Source organism: Oreochromis niloticus, linkage group LG14 (genome assembly GCF_001858045.2).
Source record: "Oreochromis niloticus isolate F11D_XX linkage group LG14, O_niloticus_UMD_NMBU, whole genome shotgun sequence".
In the NCBI taxonomy this organism is placed as follows: domain Eukaryota; kingdom Metazoa; phylum Chordata; class Actinopteri; order Cichliformes; family Cichlidae; genus Oreochromis; species Oreochromis niloticus.
Genome location: NC_031979.2, coordinates 39,684,472 through 39,706,008, shown reverse-complemented (window position 1 = coordinate 39,706,008; position 21,537 = coordinate 39,684,472). Strand labels below are relative to the sequence as shown.

At 49.0% G+C, this 21,537-nt stretch overlaps 1 protein-coding gene and 2 non-coding genes across 7 annotated transcripts; all 3 read right to left on the bottom strand.

Annotated features, from left to right (window-relative positions):
- Nucleotides 1-2,881: 2,881 nt before the first annotated feature.
- Nucleotides 2,882-14,710, bottom strand: atg16l1 (ATG16 autophagy related 16-like 1 (S. cerevisiae)). Of its 5 annotated transcripts, XR_267658.4 has the most exons (21): nucleotides 14,510-14,710; nucleotides 12,617-12,728; nucleotides 11,693-11,786; nucleotides 11,515-11,617; nucleotides 8,718-8,791; nucleotides 8,560-8,629; nucleotides 7,878-8,059; nucleotides 7,734-7,799; nucleotides 7,503-7,589; nucleotides 7,365-7,424; nucleotides 7,089-7,194; nucleotides 6,898-7,003; nucleotides 6,709-6,779; nucleotides 6,563-6,634; nucleotides 5,438-5,558; nucleotides 5,263-5,368; nucleotides 5,004-5,153; nucleotides 4,107-4,154; nucleotides 3,926-4,027; nucleotides 3,406-3,841; nucleotides 2,882-3,287 (listed from the first exon to the last, which is right to left on the bottom strand). XR_267658.4 is itself a non-coding variant. In XM_005462728.4 (20 exons), exons 2-20 carry the CDS (start codon nucleotides 12,720-12,722, stop codon nucleotides 3,748-3,750), a joined length of 1,818 nt encoding a protein of 605 aa, XP_005462785.1. In that variant the 5' UTR covers nucleotides 12,723-12,728; nucleotides 14,510-14,710; the 3' UTR covers nucleotides 2,882-3,747. The 5 variants fall into 5 exon arrangements, 4 of the variants coding, with proteins under 4 accessions (XP_005462785.1, XP_019203164.1, XP_005462786.1 ...); XM_005462728.4 differs by having other exon boundaries at nucleotides 2,882-3,841; XM_019347619.2 differs by having other exon boundaries at nucleotides 2,882-3,841; nucleotides 7,089-7,191.
- LOC112842298 (small Cajal body-specific RNA 6) lies at nucleotides 5,879-6,154 on the bottom strand. Its single transcript, XR_003214027.1, has one exon.
- On the bottom strand, nucleotides 8,131-8,403 carry LOC112842297 (small Cajal body-specific RNA 6). Its single transcript, XR_003214026.1, has one exon.
- Nucleotides 14,711-21,537: the final 6,827 nt, after the last annotated feature.

The window sequence follows — 21,537 nt, the reverse complement described above, 5'->3', positions numbered from 1 at the left end:
TTTGGGTCCACTATTCACACTCCACACAGTCTGTGTCCACACACTGTGACAGATCTGAAAGTCACCAAGAACACCAGAGTGTGGAACAGTATAAAGCAGGAGTGTCCAACTCCAGGTCTCGAGGGCCGGTGTCCTGCAGGTTTTAGATATAACCCTGGGTGAACACACCTGAGTCACATGATTAGTTCGTTACCAGGCCTCTGGAGAACTTCAGGACATGTTGAGGAGGTCATTTAGCCATTTGAGTCAGCCGTGTTGGACCAAGGACACATCTAAAACCTGCAGGACGCCGGTCCTCGAGGCCTGGAGTTGGACACCCCTGGTATAAAGGGTTGGCTGCTTTGGTGACAGGATCACGGGTCTGCCCTGGGGCCTTCTCCCAGTGGGACATACTGGGAACATCTCACCCAATTTGTGGTAAACCAAAGTCACAGCAGACAGTTGACTCTGTCTGAAGGCGTTTACTGAGAGATTTAAACTCAAAGATTATTTTAATTGCCAGTTCACTATATGCACAAGACGTACAGGAGAATGGAAATACTGTTTCTCTCTCACCTTAGTACAAAAGAAAAATGAAGAGCAGTGTTAGCATCTTTGGCTCACTGGTTTTGGATCCACCGTGTGGGCGGGGCCATGACCCTGATAAAGATAAGGGGAAGAGAATGGAAAATAAGGGACACTCCAGGGAGTGTATGAAACGTATAACAGTGAGCAGTACTGCACGGGATAAATACAGAGAGCAGCTTGTAAGATGGACAGGAGCACAAATGACCACAGCAGCAGGTATGACAGTGAGAGCACATGCATGCTTTATTACAACCCCCCAATATCAGAGAGAGAACCACAATGATCAGATGATCCAGCAGAGCCAGGACTGAGGAGGCGATCGTCCGTGAGAATCAGTGAGATGGAACCAGGGATGGAAGAAAAAAGAGAACGTGAAAGGAGAGAACAGAAAGACCACAAAAAGTCTCTGTTCATAAATGGGTTGATGACCGATCAACATATAGATGACAGAAATCCGATTACAGCAAAGCAGTAACCTCTGGGCTGCAGTTCCTCTACTGCCCAACAGAGGCAGCAGTGAGTCAGTCCCATAGATGTTTACAGCCTGGTACACAAACCGTTTGGTCTCTAGTCACACAAACCGGCTCGCTACGCTTGCAGGCAAAAGACTGCTCCATCGCGACAGCCAGTAGTGGAAGGCTGAAGTGTTTTTTTCCAGCCCAGATTACTTGGATCATCTGTTCATGGAGGAAAAACAAAGATACGGAGAGATGTGTGATCCATAACATGGCAACGTCTCTCCCAGAGCTCCAGTTCGGTGACATGTACCTGTATCACCTCACCCTGCTGCCAGGACGAATGCTTCCAGTTACAAAGTTACACGCAGTGTTGATGTGGATGGGTAAATAATGCTGCTGTGTGGGAGCTGTTCGAGGCCGCTGCATGGAGGGACTCACTTTCTGTTTTTAGCTGCATCTCAACCTAGTCTTAAAAAAGTATAAAATGGATCATGAAGCATGAAGTACAACAAACGAAAAGCCTGCAGGTGTCTGATCAGCAGAGAGCGGTGAAACCAGCCTCATATGGTGTAACGGCACCGAGGACACATTTCCTCTCTTCACTGTTTCCATGTGAGACAATAAAGACATGAGACGGAAAAACGTCACTTCATTCTCTGATAAGTTACAATCTTTATAAAACTCCAAAAGTTGAATCTGTTCATCTGGACGCAGCTTTATAAAACTCACCTCTTCTTTTTCTCAGCTGGACTCGAACCCTGATGGCAGAGAAAAAAAAAAGACCTCGACCCAAACACAGCCGTGTTTGTCTTATCTCTCATTGCATGGACGCAGTCATATATTACTGCATATGTGCTTTTAATTAATCCAGCCTCAGATAATTCATGAATGTACCACAGAGGATCAAGTCCTATAGACTGCTAAACATTTAAACCACTTCCTGTTCACACTTCCTCCTGGTCAGCCATTTTCTTTGTAATGGTTCAAATTAAACATGCAACAAATTCCTTTCCCCTGTGACGTACCGCGTTATGTTGTAAGGACGCTGCTGACATCACAGCATGCAGTTGTAATGTCTTTGATATCCACATACATGATCAAATGTCAGCCAGTCAGGAGGGCAGATGCTGCAGGTATTTTAGAGGCTATTGATGAAGCAGCGAACACCACGAGCATCAGAGACGACACATGGACAAAGAAAGTGTGTGCAGATTTTGATGGTGCTGCAGTGATGATGGGTGAGAAAACAGGAGTAGCCCACATCATAACAATCCACTGTGCGGCACACGTATTAGAGCTAGCCGTGCCGAACAGTTGAATCTTTTCGCCCTGACAAGTTTATTCGTTTCTGGAAAAGGTTCAAGACACCTGGATCATCAAACCCCGACAAGGAGAAAGAAGTGAAACGGAGGCCGATGCACAGGAAGAGAAAGCTGATGAAGGAAATGCTATGGCCTCAACGTCACGTGGCATTTTCTCATCTGACTTCAGTGCAAATGTCGGATTCAGAATCTGACACAGACTGATTCATGTTCTACACAGTTCATAGAAATTTCTGTTCAATTAGAACCAAATATTTGAGTTGATGATTGTAATTTTTATACAGTTGTTGTACAATATTATACAATAAAAATAATCTCTACCAAAAACTGAAGCGTGCCTGCCCGAAGGGCAACCAGGGATTTTAAAATTTTGCGAGCCCTGCTTCCAGCAAGAATGTTTGGCTCCTTAATGTGAAGAACGTTTCGCGGGAAACATCGAGACGTAAAACGAGATGACCTCAGCCTGGGATCAGGAACAAGAACAGCTCGCCACCGCAATGAGGGGCTCAGAGAGCGAGCGGCGTGGAAGAACGCTCAGGTGTCAGAGGATTTATTAATCAGGATTTTTACAAGACATTTACAATCATCGGGTTACACACTCGCCCATCTGTCCATGCTCGCAGCGAGGTTAGTGCTGAACAGTATGTAACACACCTGTGAATCAAACACACAAACCCACACAGGTGTGCTCTGACAGTTTAATGTGAAGGTCCACTTCCTGTTTGTGGAAAAACATCACTGATGGCGGTTCACTTTACAGTCCAAAGGGCCTCATTTCCACTCCGCCCCCTCCTTCCTGTTTCCACTGACGACGGAACCGAGGCTCGCGCTGACCGCCAGTTGAGGCTTGGGCAGGCGCCGCATTCAGAACACGTGATGTGGAACACGCTGTCCTGCTGATGATGTCACAGCGACACCCGCAGCAAGGACGCGGTTCTGCCTGCAGTGGAAAACGAACAACAGGAAGTCAGTGGTACCTGGAGCGAGTGAAGCGGCGAGGTAGAAATGAGGAGTTGCTGAGTGCAGACAGGAACAAACCACACGACAGTTTCTTTAACCTCTGATTGGTCGGTGCACGCACTTCCTGTTTCCTGAGGCGTCCTGTGGAGTGAGGATGAGTAGAGGAAGCGTCAACATTGAAATGTCTCTGCGTTTCCAACGGGTCACCTGACATCCGCCTGTTGTCCTCGCAATAAAACCTCATCAGCAGCTGCGGCGCCGCATATGGCTCCGCCTCCTCCCGGTCATTAAAATGATGCTGAACATTAAAAGCTGCAGAAACAGAACACGGCAGCTCGTCTCCACAGTCTCAGTGGATCCTCTTCATCTTCACCACGATGAAGACGGCAGAGGGGCCGCCACTGGCTGCCTACAGCCTGACTCCGCCTCCTCGGGCCCAGTCACATGTCTGACCACAAGATGGCGCGACTGCCTTTCTCCACGCTTGCCACGTATGCTCCCGAAGGCGACCAGGACACCGAGTTGATGGCTGAGCTGCAACAACAGTAGCAAAGAGAGGTCAAAGGTCAGCAGTGTGGCGTAGGCCGCTGGCGTGTCGATAAACCTGAACGATCTTACCTGTGGTTCCGGTCTAGAGTTCGGTCCACTTTCCCCGTCAGCACGTTCCAGATGTACAGAGCGCCGTCAGCTGATCCGCCGGCCACGTAGCTCCCGTCAGGACTGAAAGAGAACGAGACACACTGAGCGCGCTCAGATCTCGCACACACACGCACAGGCACGAATAATGAGAGGAACCCACCTGAAGGTCACTCTGGTCCAATCAGCTCCACACTTGAAACCCTGCGCACTGAACAAACACACACACAGTGAGTCAGCCGAGGTCACCTGACCATCACATCACAAACAGAATGAGTCAGTCACAAGACCACGGCGGAGCACAGGAAGTGGATCTGCCTGTGACGTCAACAGTGAGTCAGTGTCACTACGGCAACAAAAGTATCCTGGGTACTTTTCCCGGGAGTCTGACGTACGACACGACCGTCAGTCAGTTTGACTATTTTTATATGTTACAAGCACAAAAGAGCCGCTTTGTCATTTCAGTCGTTTTATTTTGTCTCATGAATTCTTTGCTTGAATTCTTTTGTTGCTGTTCGTTAAAGTTCGGCGCCGAGCACCTCACGTGCAGGTGATGGTTAAAAACACTGAGTGTGAGTTTAGGCACTGTACGGCTGAAAATCATGCTTTTACACTTTATAAACCGTATTTTTAGTTATACCAACATTCCTACCTCTTTAAACTGCATTTATTATATTAGCAACAGCCCCCCCCCCCCCCCCCCACTGCACCTGCTCCTCAGATGACATGTATTTGTATGTATAACTTGTACATATCTTTCTTGTGTAAATGTAAATTTGTCTGTGTTATTGTGTAGACAATATTTCACACACGCGCGGAGATGCCAAACTGCCTTTCACTGTTCTTGTAACAGTGACAACAAAGAGCTATTCTTATTATTCTCCTTATAATCTTCTTGTTTTTGGAGGTTATTTAAATATAAGGTGATATTTCCTCACATGGCCCAGCCCTGCCGACTGCCTGCCGACTCAGGTGAGATGGACTCGCCATGTTTCTGCTTCCCACCTGCATGGCTGTCTCTGAACTTTGACCGCTTTGTGTTACACTGGGCCCGCCTCACCTGAGCGTCTGCTTCACGGCGTTGGTGCGCAGGTCGACGATCTTCACCAGGTCGTCTCTGGAGCAGGTGAGCAGCTCGGTGCGATCGTGGTTCAGATCCAGAGACGTCACTCTGCCGAACAGCTCCAGCTCCCGCACGATGCTCTCCGCTCTGATCGCACACACACACACACACACACACACACACAGAGCGTGTCATCATCGTGACGCAGAGTGATGTCAGAGATGCCAAGTGATGACAGCGTTCGTGTGCCCCTCACCTGATGTCCCAGAAGCGAACCTTTTTGTCAAAATGTCCGCTCATGACGCATTGCTCGGTGCACACGATGTCGTTGCAGCTGGAGCCCGCGAACACCGTCTTCATACCTGCACAGGTGAGCGTCAGTTAGCTCGGGCGAGGACTCAGTGAGACTGAGCGAGTGTGCACTCACGTACAGACTTTGCTGCGAAGGTCCCACAGTTTGAGCGTGCGGTCGTAGCTTCCAGAGACGATGCGAGCGTTGTCCAACAGGAAGCGAGCAGAGAGGACTTTCCCGCTGTGACCCGTCAGCGTGTGCTGCCGGATGGACAGAAAGACACAGGTAGGCGCAGGTAAACACACACACAGGTCATCGGCAGGTGACATCTGCCACTTCCTGTCAGTACGAGAAACCCCGGCGACTTCTGACATCATCACTCTGCATCAGTCCCACCATCAGCTCGCAGATCTTTAACGACGTCGAGTCATCATCAATAATTGATCACACCTGCAGAGGTCAAACTGAACTCAGGTGTGACCTCGTCTCGGCAGATAAGCTCTACCTGAAGACCTGCTGATGTCACCGCGGGGACATCACCTGATTCAGACAGGTGACATTACATGGACAACAGTTTTCTGGCCTCAGAACAGGTGTGAGATCACCACTCAGACCCCGCCCCTCGGCCTGATGCTCCATGCTGATTGGTTTTGTTGGATGACATCATCACAGAGAGGCTGTAGGAGCTCTGTACAGACCTCGCAGTGATGCCACATCCTGTGTGTCAGCAGCTGCTGAGACCATCGCTGCACCACTAGAGCATGATGGGAGCAGAGAGCGGGGCTGCTGGGAGCCAAAATGGTGGCCGCCAGGGGGAAGAACTGAGCTTCAGACCTTTTACATGACATCACTGACCAGGAAACTGAGCCGCCACTTCCTGCTGGGCTCAGGTGTCGGACAGGTAAGAGCGTGGTTTAGCTCGGCGCACGCAGACAGGAGCAGCTGAGCAGGACGTTGGTCAGATAAACCTGTCACCACCAGGGGGCAGCGCTTACTTAGAAATATTTTCCTGATCTTTTGAAAAAAATCAAATAAACTGCAGAAAAATGTGTTTCAAACACAAACAGGTGCAGAAACAAGGCGGCCGGCCGCTGTGAGGTGCAGCCTAAATGGAACCTTTCTGCTCCGTCCACGCTGTTTGTTCTATTGCAGCCGCTGTAGCTATGGTTACCCAAACACAGCTCAGCTGACTAATCTGTTGACACACGGTTGGATTTACAGTGAGCGTGTGTGATGCAGCTGTGTGACAGCTGGACGCACTCACCCTCAGTCTGTAGTCATCCACGGTCCAAATCCGGCTGGCGAAGTCGTTGGAGGCGGCGAGCAGGTAGGAGCCCTGAAACACAGGAAAGCAGGTCAGTCTGAACAGGAAGTAACACTGCCGTATCCTTCCGCCGCCTGGACACTCACAGCACTGTCGAACTCAATGCTGGTGATTCCCGCGTTGCTGCCGGTCAGAGCTCCTTTGGGCTCACAGCGACCTGAACGCAATTACAGGAAGTGATTTAGTCACGTGACCTGCTGCAGCTCCGGGGTTATTCGATCAAACATCCTAGTGCAAGCAAAACAAATTCCTGTTTAAACCCCTCCTCCACTCACCTGCCACCACCTCCCACAGCTTCACCCTGCGGTCCATCCCTCCTGTTGCTAGGAGACGGGAGCCAGGGCTGAACCTCACAGCGTTCACCTCGCCGTCGTGGGCTTCCTGAACACTCAGAGAGAGAGAGAGCGCAGACTGAGACACGGCCGAGCGAGTCATCCCGACGACGACGAAGAGCGGCTGTACTTACAAAGACGTGCAGCGCTGTGGTGGGCACGCGGACCTCCGTGCAGACGCCTGACGGGGCCTCGCTGCTCTCCGGTGAAGTGCTGAAAGAGTTGGCGCTCCGACGCCTGCTGAGGACAAACAAACGTTCACCTTTTATTTATCGACAAGTGACAACAAGGGTCACCTCGAGGCACTGTGTGCAAGGTGGTCCAATACAGAGGACCCCGAGCCAGCACGCACAGACACACACACACTCATGCACACAGAGACGCGCACACACACACACACACCTACATACCCAAACATGAGGGAGATAGAGTCAAGCAGCCCCCCTGGAGGCTGCTGGGAGATCTTCTTACTGCGGGCAGAGACACATCGTCACACACATGCTGAACCTCCGTAGAGGTCAAAGGTCAGTGGGCACGTGCGGCCTCACCTGGGAGTCCTGGTAAGCAGCCGGCTCGGCGACGTCTCCCCTCCTGCCTTCCCGGCGTCCTCAGTCAGCACTTCGATGTCGTCGTCCCTGTGGAGAAGCAGAGCGAGGTGAGGAGCCGTGAGAGGAATTCCTTCTGTGTCACTGTTGTTCCTTTATTTTTTCCTGTCTGCTGTAACCATGGAAATTTCTCTGGGACATCTTATCACATCTGATACAAACTCAGACACGCACGCCTCAATGGGCAGCGGTTCCTTGGCAGCGTCGGCGAGCTCCTTCTGCAGTTTGGCCTGCCGCCGTCTGAAACACACACACACACACATGAAGATGACCTGAAGTCGCAGCGGCAAACCTCCCGCCTCCAGCCGCCCCGCTTACCTGCTGTCCTTCTCGTTCTCGGCGTTCAGCCGGTTCGCCTCCTGAGCCTTCTCGGCCATCCAGCGGGACACCAGCTCCTGGTTGTCCTCGGTGGTCTTCCTCAGCTTCTCCTCCAGGGCGGAGAAGGTGATCTGCAGGGCGTCATACTCGTCCTTCAGCGTCTGATTCGCCCTCTCCAGGTCCTGTGAAACAGGAAGTCACGTTAACCTCACTGTTCGGAGCGAGGTGATGCTCGCATGTTCTGGGCAACGAAGGTCTCAGCTTGAAAACTTGAGATCAGCTCCCTGCTCCTCCTCCTCAGCCCGACACTCCGTGCTGATAGATTCTGTTGGATGACATCATCACAGAGAGGCTGTAGGAGCTCTGTACAGGCCCTGGCGTGATGTCACATCCTGTGTGTCAGCAGCTGCCGGCACCACTGCTGCATCACTGGAGCATGATGGGAGCAGAAAGCAGGGCTGCTGGGAGCCAGAGGCAGCAGGAGGGGATTGTGGGTAATCAGACCTTTTACTGCTCATCACTGACCTTCATGACCTTCTCACTTGGTTTACAGATGAAAACGATGACAACAGTTATTGGTCAGTATAATAGAACTGGTCACAGGTGGGAGGGAGTGACTCCACCTGTCCGTCACAGCTACACCACCTCAACCGCACAGGTGAGCCACATGAGGCGGTCCTACCTGCAAGCAGCTCCTGAGCTCGCGGCAGTCGCCCTCCAGGCTGGAGATCTGCTGCTGGTACTCAAGCATCCTGCAGGGGGCAGCACAGAGGCAGGGTCTGTGTTACTGTGTGTGTTACTGTCTGTGTGTGTGTGTTACTGCGTGTGCGTGTGTCTGACTTGGCCTCGTTGTTCTGGATCTCTCGGTCCTTCTGTTGGATCTGGTTGTTCAGTTCGATCACGCTCTGAGCCAGCTGATGACACAAACACAAAAATAACCAATCAGCTGTTTACAGGACTGTCACATGACCAAGTCACAGGAAACAACATACACACAAACACAATAAAGACCCTTTTTTACCTACTAGGATCGACTTGGCACAGTTTTCAATTCAATTCATTTTTTTTTTTTTTTTTTTTTTTTAAATACAGCGTCACAACAACAGTCGCCTCAGGGCGCTTCATACTGTGAGGTAGACCCTACAATGATACACACAGAACAACCCAACAATCATATGACCCCCTATGAACAAGCACTTTGACGACAGTGGGAAGGAAAAACTCCCTTTTAACAGGAAGAAACCTCCGGCAGAACCAGGCTCAGGGAGGGGCGGAGCCATCTGCGTGTACGTATACGTGTTTGAGAATTATACCACAGAGTCAGGTACTTCTGATTTGAGACCTTAGTTTTCACAGGAGCTAGTGAGTGACGAAACGTTTCTCCCACAAAACGCTACGTCCAGATGAACAGATTCAACTTTTGGAAACAAGAAGAGGGCTTTCAGAGGGGGCAACAAAGAGGAGATGAGGAAGGTCCAGGTGTTACTAAAGGACAAGATCAGAGAGGCTAAAGACAATTACAGAAGGAAGCTGGAGTGGAAACTACAGCAGAACAGCATGAGAGAGGTGTGGAGGGGCATGAAGACCATCACTGGATTCAGGCCAACCAACAGCAGGGGAGCTGAGGGAGGTGAGGAAAGAGCTAATGAGTTGAATTTGTTTTTCAATAGATTCGACACTACAGTGGCTGCTCACACCCCCACAACCTCACCTGTAGTCAGCCTGGAGTCCAGAGCCACACCCCTGTGCCAGCATCTCTCTTCACATGGTGCTCTTGCCTCCTGTGAGAGTCCTGACACCCCTCCCCCACCCATCACTTTCACTCAATACCAAGTTCAGATGCAAATGAGGAGACTTCACTCAGGCAAGTCTGCTGGACCAGACGGAGTGAGTCCCCGCGTCCTCAAGGCCTGTGCTCCCCAGCTGTGTGGAGTATTCCATAAACTGTTTATGCTGAGTCTGAGTCTGCAGAGGGTCCCAGTGCTGTGGAATCATGTCTCGTTCCTGTACCAAAGACACCACGTCCCAATGGCCCCAAGGATTACAGGCCAGTGGCGCTGACCTCCCACATCATGAAGACTGGACAGGCTCATCCTGGACCAGCTCTGACCCATTGTCATACCACATCAGGATCCTCTTCAATTTGCTTACCCGCCCCATCTCGGAACTGAGGACGCCATCATCTACTTGCTCAATTGTGTCTACACCCATCTGGACCAGCTGGCGAGCACTGTGAGGGTCATGTTTTTGACTCTTCCAGTGCTTTCAACACCATCAGGCCGACCCTCCTGGCTAGCCCTAACCCTAACATCTAGAGTGTGATTAAAGTGGTGGGTGGGTTCTTGATTGAGTCTAATTAAAAGTCTGTCTTGGTCTTTGCTTTTCAAGGTTTTGCATTAGGTCATAGGACGTGGTACCTTTGTAGTATCAGATACGTCTGTAGTACCTGTACGGACGGGGTTCCAAGCGATCTGAGCAGGTACTAAAATGTGACGTCATCAGACTGCGTGTCACCGATTGGCTGGTCAGTGGCGTCACTCGATGAGTGTTCCCCTGAGCCTGAAGAAACGCCGTCTGCCTTTGTTGTAGCATTCGTGTGGCACACTAATTACTTCGCGGGACGCTCGGACGCATTGCTATGACAACGACCAGCAAATTAGGATGTACTAAATTGTAATGGAAAACCAGTTGATCGAAGTAGGTACTGATGAACACACATGCAGGCTCCTGTTGGATGCAATGTGGTTCTACAGCCCAAAGGTGGCACCATTAAACCAAACCAGAGGTCAAAGGTCAAAAACTAAGCCAGAAACAGAGTAAGTTCACGAAAAAGGAAAGCAGCTCAGCTTCAGCCTGTCCATGGATCACTCTTTATGCTCCGTTTGGAGCTGTGACATCATCGGCATCAGCACTCAGTGTTCAAAGGTGGAGCTCTCCAGCACAGGACTGCACCTCCACCTGCCCTCGCTCACTGTGATGAGCTGCAGCAGGAGGGAGAACTGAAAGTCAAACATTCACACTTCCTGCTATAAAGCCTCATGCGTCACATGTCACCAGCTCAGAGTTTCCATGAGTCAGAGGACATCAGCTGACTTCCTGCTCTGAGTCACCGACACATCACAACTGAGATCACGTGACTCCATCGCTGTGACATCACTTCCTGTTAGTGATGGTCGGGAATCATGTGATTAGCTGCGAATTCCCTCATATGATCAGAACTGCGAGCTGACGTCCTGTCATCCTCGCCCGTTTCAGGCATCCTCAAGAAAACAGACCTGGTGGCGTTTTAAGCAGCGGGCGTGGCACAAAGACGCACCTCAGTCTCGGGTGGGCCAGCGGTGTATGGGTGAAGCAGAGCCTTGTTTCACCACCAACACGTGAGCGGCCACAGCGCGTTGGCAAACACGTGAACAACCCTCCACCCGCAGTCTGTCTAAAACGATGTCACGGCGCTGCGACTAGTCACTCTGTCACCGGATTATTCAGGAACAAACTGAGCGTGTCAGACAGGAAACACTCAAGGCTTCCCTTCACCATGTGCACAATCACAGCTCCGGAAATCGCACCTGTACATCCCCCTAACCACACCTCCCCGCACACATGCCTCAGGCCCGGCGGCACGCCGGCAAGTGCTCACCTCTCCTCGTTTCTTGTGCAGCTCCGTCAGCTCCTCCTGGTGCCGAATCCTCATCTGAGCCATCTCCTGCTGCAGGGCGTCGCTGCGACTCGAGTCTGCCGCACTGCCACAGGACACAGAGACACGTTAGACAACATGCCAACGAGTGACAGCACACACCAGCATGCTCTAAACTTACCTGGACTCGTGGCCTCTCTGGACGTCATATTTGTCGGCCTGGTAACGCTCTGATAGGACGGCCTGCAGGTCCGCCTTCTCCAGGAGACGGTTATCTGAAAACCCATCAATACATCAAAAAACAATGACAACTCGAACAACATGGCCGCTACGCTGTAGGTGGAGCTGACAAGTGTGTGGATGGAGCGTCCTTCTGTCAGCTACACTCAGGGTTACGTCAGGTCCTCCTGAGCGTCGACACGACAGCTCCAGTCAACTGTACAGGTGTGTGAGCTGCAGTCATGTTTAAATCCAACATGGGAGTCAGCACTGCATTAATGTGAAGGGGGCGTTACCACAGCAGCCTACGAAGCAGAGCTCTGAAAGCCTTTACTGCGATGAGTCGATGTGTCGCTGAGTGCTCCTGTGGGCACACACTGCTCTGTGCTGCCGACGGCCTCTGCTAACTGCTGTTAGCTGCTGTCAGTGGAGCTTACGTCGTTGGTATCGGACACTTGGTGACCAAACAGAGTCGAACTGAGAACGTATTCATTCTTCATCAGAGTGGAAGTGTGATTTTTAGGACACTCAAGCCTAACATTAGCGGGCATAATGCTAGCTTCTAATCAGCTCCTGCTGTTGTTTGGCAGGGCGTAGTCATGTGGGTCTAATCTATCGGGAATAACTGGGCGTGTTCATCCAGGTTTGTGTCTTAGAGCTCAGGACTTCATTTCAGACTTAAGGAGGAAGATGAAGAAATGTTCATATATAGCGCAGCTACTTGAGATCTGTAACTTCAAACCAACTTACAGCTGCTGCCTTACAGCAGTTTTTAAGATACATTTAAGAGTCTTTGACGGATTTCTATCTGAATCTCTGGAATCTGGAACATTCCAGGGAATTCTACCGAGTACAGAGGGTTAAAGAAAGCGTGTGTGTGTCTCACACTGCAGGATGATCTCCTCGAAGGCCTGTCTCTGCTCTCGGTCTCTAAGCTTCAGTTGCTCCGCCACGTGTTTCTTCCACAAACACTCGCCTCGCCGCTCCGCCATCACCTGCTGACACACACACAAACACACACATCTGGGTCCAGACAGAGCATCGACCTTTTAATGCAGTCTCCACCTGTTTAACAGAGGGCCAAACACCTGTTCAGGTGAACTGTTGTAAGAGGGCCATAACTAGGAGGAGGTGCAACATATCCAGGCTCTCTTTGAGTTAACTAGATCAACAAAACCTAACCTTAGTCAGAGCTAACTCTCTCTGATAACCTGGGCTCTCTGCTTCAGGCTCAGTGTGCACCCACATAAAACAGGGGTGTTCTGCAAGTCATGCGACTCTTCCTCCTCACAGAATGACCCTGTGAGTGCTGCTTGCACCAATCAAAGCCATGATCAGATGATGATGATGACGATGATGATCTGAGAGATGAAGCAGCAGAATGTTCGGCACAGAGCGGGAGAATAAAGTTTGAATTACAGTGAATGATTTGGTGTCTGAGCGCGCTCAGTGCTGCTGTTTGTCTCTAAGGTGACAGCTGCACATTAGAGCGGTTTCCATGGAAACATGAACACTTCCTGTCCCACAGCCTGATGAAGGAGACGTGAAATCAGTTCAGAGGGAATGAATGTGATTAGTTGAACAGATGTGTTCACTGTTTGCAGAGTGACTCAGCAGGAGTTCTGCATCACATGACCACATGCAGTCTTAGCTGCTGGGCATCTTTTACTGCTTTCAGGAGGAAGCTGCACACTGACAACATGCTGCACATAAAAAAACCAGAGGAAACATCACCTGTTCTGCATCGGTTTCCATGGTGATTCAGCCTGTGGAGGAGCTGATTGGACCACAGAGTCTATCTCAGCTGATAGGTGATAATAAAACCTGGAATCTGTGTTAAAATTGCCTAAATAGGATCTTAAGTCCCGCCTCCTAGATCTCTGTCTGAAAACACAGAGGCTCAGGCTGCTTAAGTCTCACCTGGCCTGCAGGTGTGTAACCTCTGCTGCGATCCCTCTGACATCCAACAGAGGCCCACTGTAAATGTCTCTATCTTAATTGCCCCTTGGGGATAAATAAAGTCTCTCTGACTCTGTGAGTCTGCGCTACAGACTGCCATGTTTAACACCGGACAGGGTGTGGAAAACACGCCTGGGTAATAACCTGCATTATTGGGGGCTTGGCCTCTTTGACTATTAGGTGCCTGTAAATGGACAGGTCCGATACAACTACCGGTGTGAGTGTTCAAAGAACTTTAAATCTCTCTCACACACGCACACCTAAAGAGTAACTCAGGGTTCAGTGTCTTGCTCAAAGGCACTTTCGCACCCAGGGCTCAAACCACCAAACTTCTGATTGCTATATAACCTGCAGCTTCACATGAGCTACCTGGACCTCTGTCCCACCATCTCCACAAGCATGTACGCCTTACAGGTCGGATGACGTCACTCTGATCAGACCCACCTGGTGGCGGAATATCTAAGCAACCTGTGAACTCAGGTGAGGAGCACAGGCGACAGCGACGCGGTGAACCACAACAACTCCCACAACAAAGAGAAACATACTGATGACGTCAGGTGGACCCCGGCTCCCCTGAGCGGACGGCTAGCTTCTGTTAGCATGCTAACATAGGAAGAGCAGTGCTAACAGGCTAACAGGCTAGCGGTCCTCTGAATTTCTCCGCCCGCGGTGGGCGGCAGCGTGGCCGCCGGGAGGGCTCCTGCGGGCGGCCCCGGGGTGCTCCGAGGCTCGCGGCGAGGCTGCTCGCGGACTCGGACCCCCGTGACTCAACACGTTAGCATGCTAGCCGCGGGGCTCGCAAAGCGGAGCGGACACTCACTGCGCGTGTGTGCGTCCCGGACGGCGGCGCGTGTCCTCCGCGGGATCCCGGACCGCCTCACGCTCCGGTCTCCGGTTTTCGGTGATTTTCGGTGAATTTGTCATCAAACGACACCTGAGCTGCAGCCGCTGCTCCACCTCTGCGCCATTCTGGCTCCAGCGCGCACTTCCGGGAGGCCGCACGAAGATGACGTCAGAACTAACTGTTTGGTGAATCTTTATTGACACTGCGTGAATGAATGGCCCAGAATGAGTGTGTATGCGTGTTGTTCCAGTGTTGTGCCAAAAACTGATTGCTCGTATTTAAATGCTGTAAATAACTTGTTGGTCTATAATATGTGAAATGTATGTCAGATGTTTCCCTCATGAATGACATCAAGCCATCTTGAGCCACAAACAACATTCCTGTCACAAGTTAGACACGGCAATCAGTTTTTGGCAGTGACTTTTATATATCCTTTATTTTTCCAGTTAAATAAATCTCCTTGACATTACTGTTAAAATTTTTTTTAATGTGGCCACTGGCCAAGAGGACAGCAGATATTGCAACAAATATAACAATAGTTCTGTAAACATATTTCAAGTGGACAAAAAGGACCGGATTGGTTATAATGTAAGTACAATAACACAGAGTTACTTGAAAAACGTGTAATTTTTAAATTCTATATATAACCCATCTGTTCACCAAAGTCTATTTACCAACATACAACATAAAACTTTTTGGCACAACATGGGCAGGTGTTCAGCTCAGAAAAGACTGTACTTCCCTGTTAAAAAACACAAAGAAGAAGACTGCATGTGCTTAGGAACAGGATCCTCCTGGAACAGAGCTCTGACCTCTTCATCACAGTTTCAACAACATCAGAATTACAGACAAAGAAATGAAAGCTCCAGTTTTAGACAGGATATGAAGAGGAATGACATCACACATGCTTGTAGGAAGCTGAGTAATAATAAATGTGTTGTTTAGAGAGGAGGAAGGAAGTCAGAGCAGCGTTCTCATAAGAGTTAATCATTGAAGATTTCTTTATAAAATGAGTTTGATTCTTCCAAAGCTGAAGAGTCAAGGATCCATTCCCAGCTCTACAGCTCACCTGGAGATGCCCGCTGCATGAGTACTGAAGCCTCTCAGAGACCGAGCTCAATGAGCACCGACTGAAACTGAAGTTTAATTAGCCTCGTCTTTGTTGGTCTTTAGTGAGAACGATACCGAACAATGAGATCTCACATTTATTGATGTGAAGACAGAGACCTGCTGCTCTGTAGGAGACGTGAAGTGTTTTAATAGCTAAATGAAATTTGGCCCGAAACTTGTATCGTCTGCTGATTGTGTCAACATCAATTAAGTCACAAACTCCTCGAGGAAACCTTTACAGGTGTCCCTGCTGCAGCACACCTGAGTAACATGACGATCATCATGTCACGCGTGAACGTGGGGCATTTCCCAAACACTAACACTTGAGGAGGGTTCGGGGCTGAGCGTGCAGTCAGGTGTTGCTAATGACCTGCTGATGTTACTCAGGTGTGCTGCAGCAGGGACACCTGTAAAGGTTTCAGGCCCTCGAGGACTGGACTCCAACCCCTGATGGGCCCAGACTGTAGTGACAGTCCCCGAGCCGACAAACAGGAAGAAGCAAACATGCAGACGGGACATCCTTGCCTCTTTGTTCAAGGTCTGTTAGGGAAGCTCGATCCATCCCAGAGACGGCAGCACTTCATTTTTATCTCTTCAGCCTTATCTTTGCTTTTTCAATGCAGATTGTTTTATAAAAACACCAGAATCAAATTTAAAAAGTTCCCAGTTGTTGCCAAATTTGTTTTCTTCTTTTTTTTCCCTTTAATTAACTTTGTGATTTCTAGTTAAACTTCCAGTAAAAGGACGCTGTGTGAGAGCAGTCATGAGAGGAGGGTTTGAGGATCAAATCAATGGCTTTATGCTCCATGTGGGTAACATCTTAGGCTCAACAAAATTCATATCTAGACTGACAGATTAGCCAGAAGAAGCTGATTTCTTACTCCATGTAAATGCTCTCTCATTAGGATACACGACTCTCCAAATGTTAATCAGCCCAAATTTCTGCATAAATGATTTCAAAGTAGCGCTGGATGGATTCGGGCGGCCCGGGGGCCACTTATCTCCATCTAAAATGGTGTTAAAGTCTCCTCCCAGTATCACCACTGCATACGGGAATTTTCTAAGCCAATCAAGAAGTTGTAGTTTGTTGTTGTAACCATATATGTTGCCACAAATTATATGCTTATTATCGAGTTCAAGCAATCGACAAAATGATAAAGTGAGATCACATTCTGTAGACTCCGTTATTGCTGCTGTAGAGCTCCTGCTGATACTCAGAGTCACGAGGAAACAGATGGAGCGCTGCTCAGCACCGGCTTTTTGGAGAGCGGAAGGAGTTACTGGGAGAGGACGTCCATTTGAACAGAGCTCAGTCCTGACCGCCATCATTGTGGTCGTCAGTGACAGGGCTAGCTTGTTCACACTTGTTGTTTTATGGTCTTTTTGACTCCCACGCCTCACCCTCCCCTCCCCAGAGACATTGCTTCAGACATTGACCCCCAACACACCTCCCACCCCTCCTTCCTTCACCCTTACCCTCCCCAATCCAGTCTCAACGATTACCCCCACCCTCGCCAATCCAGACTCAACGACCTCCATCACACCTCTCACCCCCCTTTCCTCCTCCCTGAATACACACTGAGGATGTGAGCCGACTATTTCAGAAACAGAAGCCCAGAAAAGCCCCCGGACCAGACGGTGTCTCACCCTCCTGCCTCAAGACCTGTGCTGAACAGCTGGCTCCCATCTTTACTCGCATCTTCAACAGATCCCTGGAGCTGTGTGAAGTTCCATCCTGCTTCAAACGCTCCACCATCATCCCTGTTCCCAAGAAACCCACCATCACAGGACTGAATGACTACAGACCTGTTGCCTTGACGTCTGTGGTCATGAAATCCTTCGAACGACTGGTGTTAGCCCATCTGAAGGACATTACAGGCCACCAGCTGGACCCTCTGCAGTTTGCCTACCGGGCAAACAGGTCGGTGGATGATGCAGTGAACATGGGGCTGCATTACATCCTGCAACACCCCGACCGCCCGGGAACTTATTCCAGGATCCTGTTTGTGGACTTTAGTTCGGCTTTTAACACCATCGAGCCTGAACTTCTCTCCTCCAAACTCTCCCAGCTCAGCGTGTCACCAGCTACCTGTCAGTGGATCACCAGCTTCCTGACAGACAGGAAGCAACAAGTGAGGCTGGGGGAGATCACCTCTGAAACTCGGTCCCTCAGTATTGGTGCCCCTCAAGGATGTGTCCTCTCACCACTACTGTTCTCCCTCTACACTAATGACTGCACCTCCAAGAACTCGGCTGTTAAACTCCTAAAGTTTGCAGATGACACCACCGTCATTGGCCTCATTCAGGATGGTGATGAGTCTGCATACCGGCAGGAAGTTGAGCGGCTGGTACTCTGGTGCAGTCAGCACAATCTGGAGCTGAACATGCTTAAGACTGTAGAGATGACAGTGGACTTCAGGAGACATCCCTCAACTCTGCTCCCCCTCACCATATCAGACAGCCCTGTGTCGACTGTGGAGATCTTCCAAGTTCCTGGGTACCACCATCTCCCAGGACCTGAAGTGGGAGACCAACATCAACTCCATCCTCAAAAAGACCCAGCAGAGGATGTACTTCCTGAGACAACTGGGGAAGTACAGTCTTCCACAGGAGCTGCTGATCCAGTTCTACACTGCAGTCATTGAGTCTGTCCTGTGCTCCTCCATCACAGTCTGGTATGGTGCAGCCACTAAACAGGACAGGAGCAGACTGCAGCGGACTGTACGGGCAGCAGAAAGGATCATCGGCGCCCCCCTGCCCTCCATCCAGGATCTGTACCTCTCAAGAACCAGTAAACAGGCAGGAATCATCACAGACCCCTCACACCCTGGACACAGACTTTGTGACCTGCTGCCCTCTGGCAGACGGTACAGAAGCCTGCCGACCAGGACCACCTGACACAGGAACAGTTTCTTTCCCCTCGCCATCTCCCTTCTAAACAGTTAAACTGTCACACTGCCAGACTGCAACTGCCCCTTATGTACATTCTGTAGTATTCATTCCACCTCATTTCATTTTTGTATTTTATGTATATAAGTTTAGATTGATTATTTATAGTTGGTTTACACAGCTTTGTGTATGTAGGTGTATGCATGTGTAATGTATATATAGACACGTGTGTGTGTGTGTCAAGGTCAAGGTCAAGGTAACTTTATTTATACCCATAGGCAAGGTAAATTTGCTTTACAGAAAAATGAGAGCATTTGGCATCCCTTCAAAAACACACATACCTAATAAACCTCACTGTAGCACATATATAGTAATTTAATATTTTGAATCAAAAACAAAAACAGTTCTTATTTAATTCAGTGACAGCAACAGGGACAAAGCTGTTTTTATAATGCTTTGTCCTGTATCTTGGAAACAGAAACCTCCGTCCTGAGGGAAGAAGCTGAAATTCACCCCTTAGAGGATGGGAACCATTTCTAAGGATTGATAAAGCCATCCTCTGTACCTGCTTAGAGTACAGGGAGGCTAAACAAGACTGTGGCTCACCTATCAGACGACTGGACCATCTCACTATCTGATTTAGAGAGTTTTTCTCTGTGACAGCGGTCTGACCAAACCATGCCACCAAACAAAAGGATAAAACAGACTCAATAAAAGAACGATAAAACAAAGTTAAAATTTTTCGGTCAATGTGGAAATGAGCAAGTTTCCTGAGGCAATAGAGATGCTGGTGACCCTTTTTACAAACTGATTTGCAATTCTGATCAAAGTTCAGTTTTTCATTGATTATGCTCCCAAGATATTTATATGATTGTACTTGCTCTATTTTCTGACCTTTAATTAAAGTGACTCCGTGCCCATTTTGTTGTTTCCTAAAATCAATAACCACATGTTTAGTTTTAGATATGTTCAGCTGGAGATAAGACTCCTCCCACCACTGAACAAAGTCATCAATGACTGGACCGTGGTTAGTTTCACCCTCTTTCAGTAAGCTGACAATAACAGAGTCATCTGCATATTTATTAATGATGGCCCTGTTTTCATATCTGCTCTGATCTGTGTGTGTGTGTGATTTACATTGCTGTGCTTGAGAGCCACCATCTACCGGAACCAAATTCCTTGTATGTGTCTGCACATATACATGGCCAATAAACACGATTCTGATTCTGATTTCTTGGGTAGTTTTTGACATTGTGCTAATATAGTTGCGGTCTTAAGCAATAAGAATAATAAAAAACAAAATAAATCCACTTCAAAATTGAAGGTTATGATGGAAAGAAGCACGTGGGATCAGAGAACGCCATACAAACAACCTGCCGCCATCTTGGACTGGGGCCTCGGCTGGGCTGTCCCCAGTTTTCTGTTTACAGCTGTTACCTGCGCACTGTCACGAGCGCCGTCTGATGAGCCCAGGTGTATGTCTTGGTGCATGGGGTACCACAGGTAGCGTCCAAGCACAGTGTGTGCGCGCACACACACACACACACACACACATGCTTCAGGAGATCACTGTGTGCTCTGAGATCAAAGCATCACTCATAAATAAGTGAATTATTAATGGAAACTAAATAAAGTGTTGTATATTGCTGATCTTGTAAAACACTGCAGTATTTATACGTGTTTATTCAGAGTTAGTGTTTGAATACTTCAGTGTTGGTGTACTGAGCCAGGCAACAGCCCAATAAACACACTGACTGAGCAGCAGCGATGAGCGTTTAATACGTCCAAAGTGACTCAGTCACCTTCAGGCTCGCACATGCTCAGTAAGCGTTGCAGTCAATCTGAGTCACCGCAGGTGTGTCTCACCTGTGTGATGGTCGGCTGATTCAGTGATTACGGGTGGAGGCGTCTGAGGGCTCCAGAACAGCTGATCTGTGCAACGGACTGACTCTCCTGCTCCTCTCGATTCAGACGGAGGTGCTGCTCTTTTCCCGTTGTCATGGCAAATCCTTGTATCGGCGCTCCGGTGATGATGTCGTTCTCAAGATGATATTTGGAGCTCATCAAACCAACCAATCAGCTTTTAGGAACAAAGGGTCCATTTTGCTGTGGAAGGTTCTTCACTGGGAGGCGTGACCCGGAAGTATCTGCATGCTGGTCACAATCGGAGCTCTTCCAAATCTCCAAACACAAAGGAAAGGAGCTTCAATGCTTCCTTTATTGCTTCCTTTAGAGTAGGGTACACTGGACCGTTCTTTGAGAAAACGCCGACTGTGCATGAAAAGATGGATATAATAACCAAAGTGCGGCAGATCAGATAAATGTCAATCATCACTGCATTTTCCATTGAATCCATGAGCTGCTGATATATTTATAGTAACACTATCATCGCCGTTACACTCACAGCTGGACTCTGAGCCTCACACTGCTGGAATGATAACTACTTCCTGTTCTGTTGTTTCTGCATGAAGAACGCTGAACGAGCTCAAGATTTTGATCTCTGAACTGCTCCTTCATGAAAACAGTGTTACTGAGGAACAATCAGTGGGCTCGCCTCTGAACTCGCAGCGTGACACTGATGAAGACTTAGAGGACGCAACTCGTCCACCTGAAAATAAAGTGTCCAGCAGCAACATCAACTGTCCTCCTTCCTCAAATTCCAGCCTTTGTAACGAAGGACATTTTCCCAGGCTGTTCTCGTTTATATGACATCCATGAAATAACAGAACACGTTGTGGTGAAGTAAGATGCACGTATTGTAGTCGATCTTCTGCACATTGTAGTTTCAACATGGCAGACATCGATGTCACACCATCAAGGAGAGTTCAAATTTTCAGCGCACAGCTCTTTATTTTCCAAAGAATTCCAGGAAAAGAGGTTGGAGGTACCTTTGGGACGCAACCCAAGTTTGTCAAACCTGCTTCATGGAGCAGGTCCCTCATTAGGTCTTATCAATTAATCACACAGTCAATGAAATAATCAGATTATTTATTACGCTGATCCAT

Bases quoted from the DNA above. Each gene is read 5' to 3' on its own strand.
- atg16l1 (XM_005462728.4), bottom strand. From the start codon at position 12,722: ATGGCGGAGCGGCGAGGCGAGTGTTTGTGGAAGAAACACGTGGCGGAG. The intron at 7,425-7,502 runs GTGAGGCCGCAC...CTCTGCCCGCAG, and splicing joins CTGCTTACCAGGACTCCCAG to TAAGAAGATCTCCCAGCAGC. The intron at 7,195-7,364 runs GTATGTAGGTGT...GTTTGTCCTCAG, and splicing joins TCTATCTCCCTCATGTTTGG to CAGGCGTCGGAGCGCCAACT.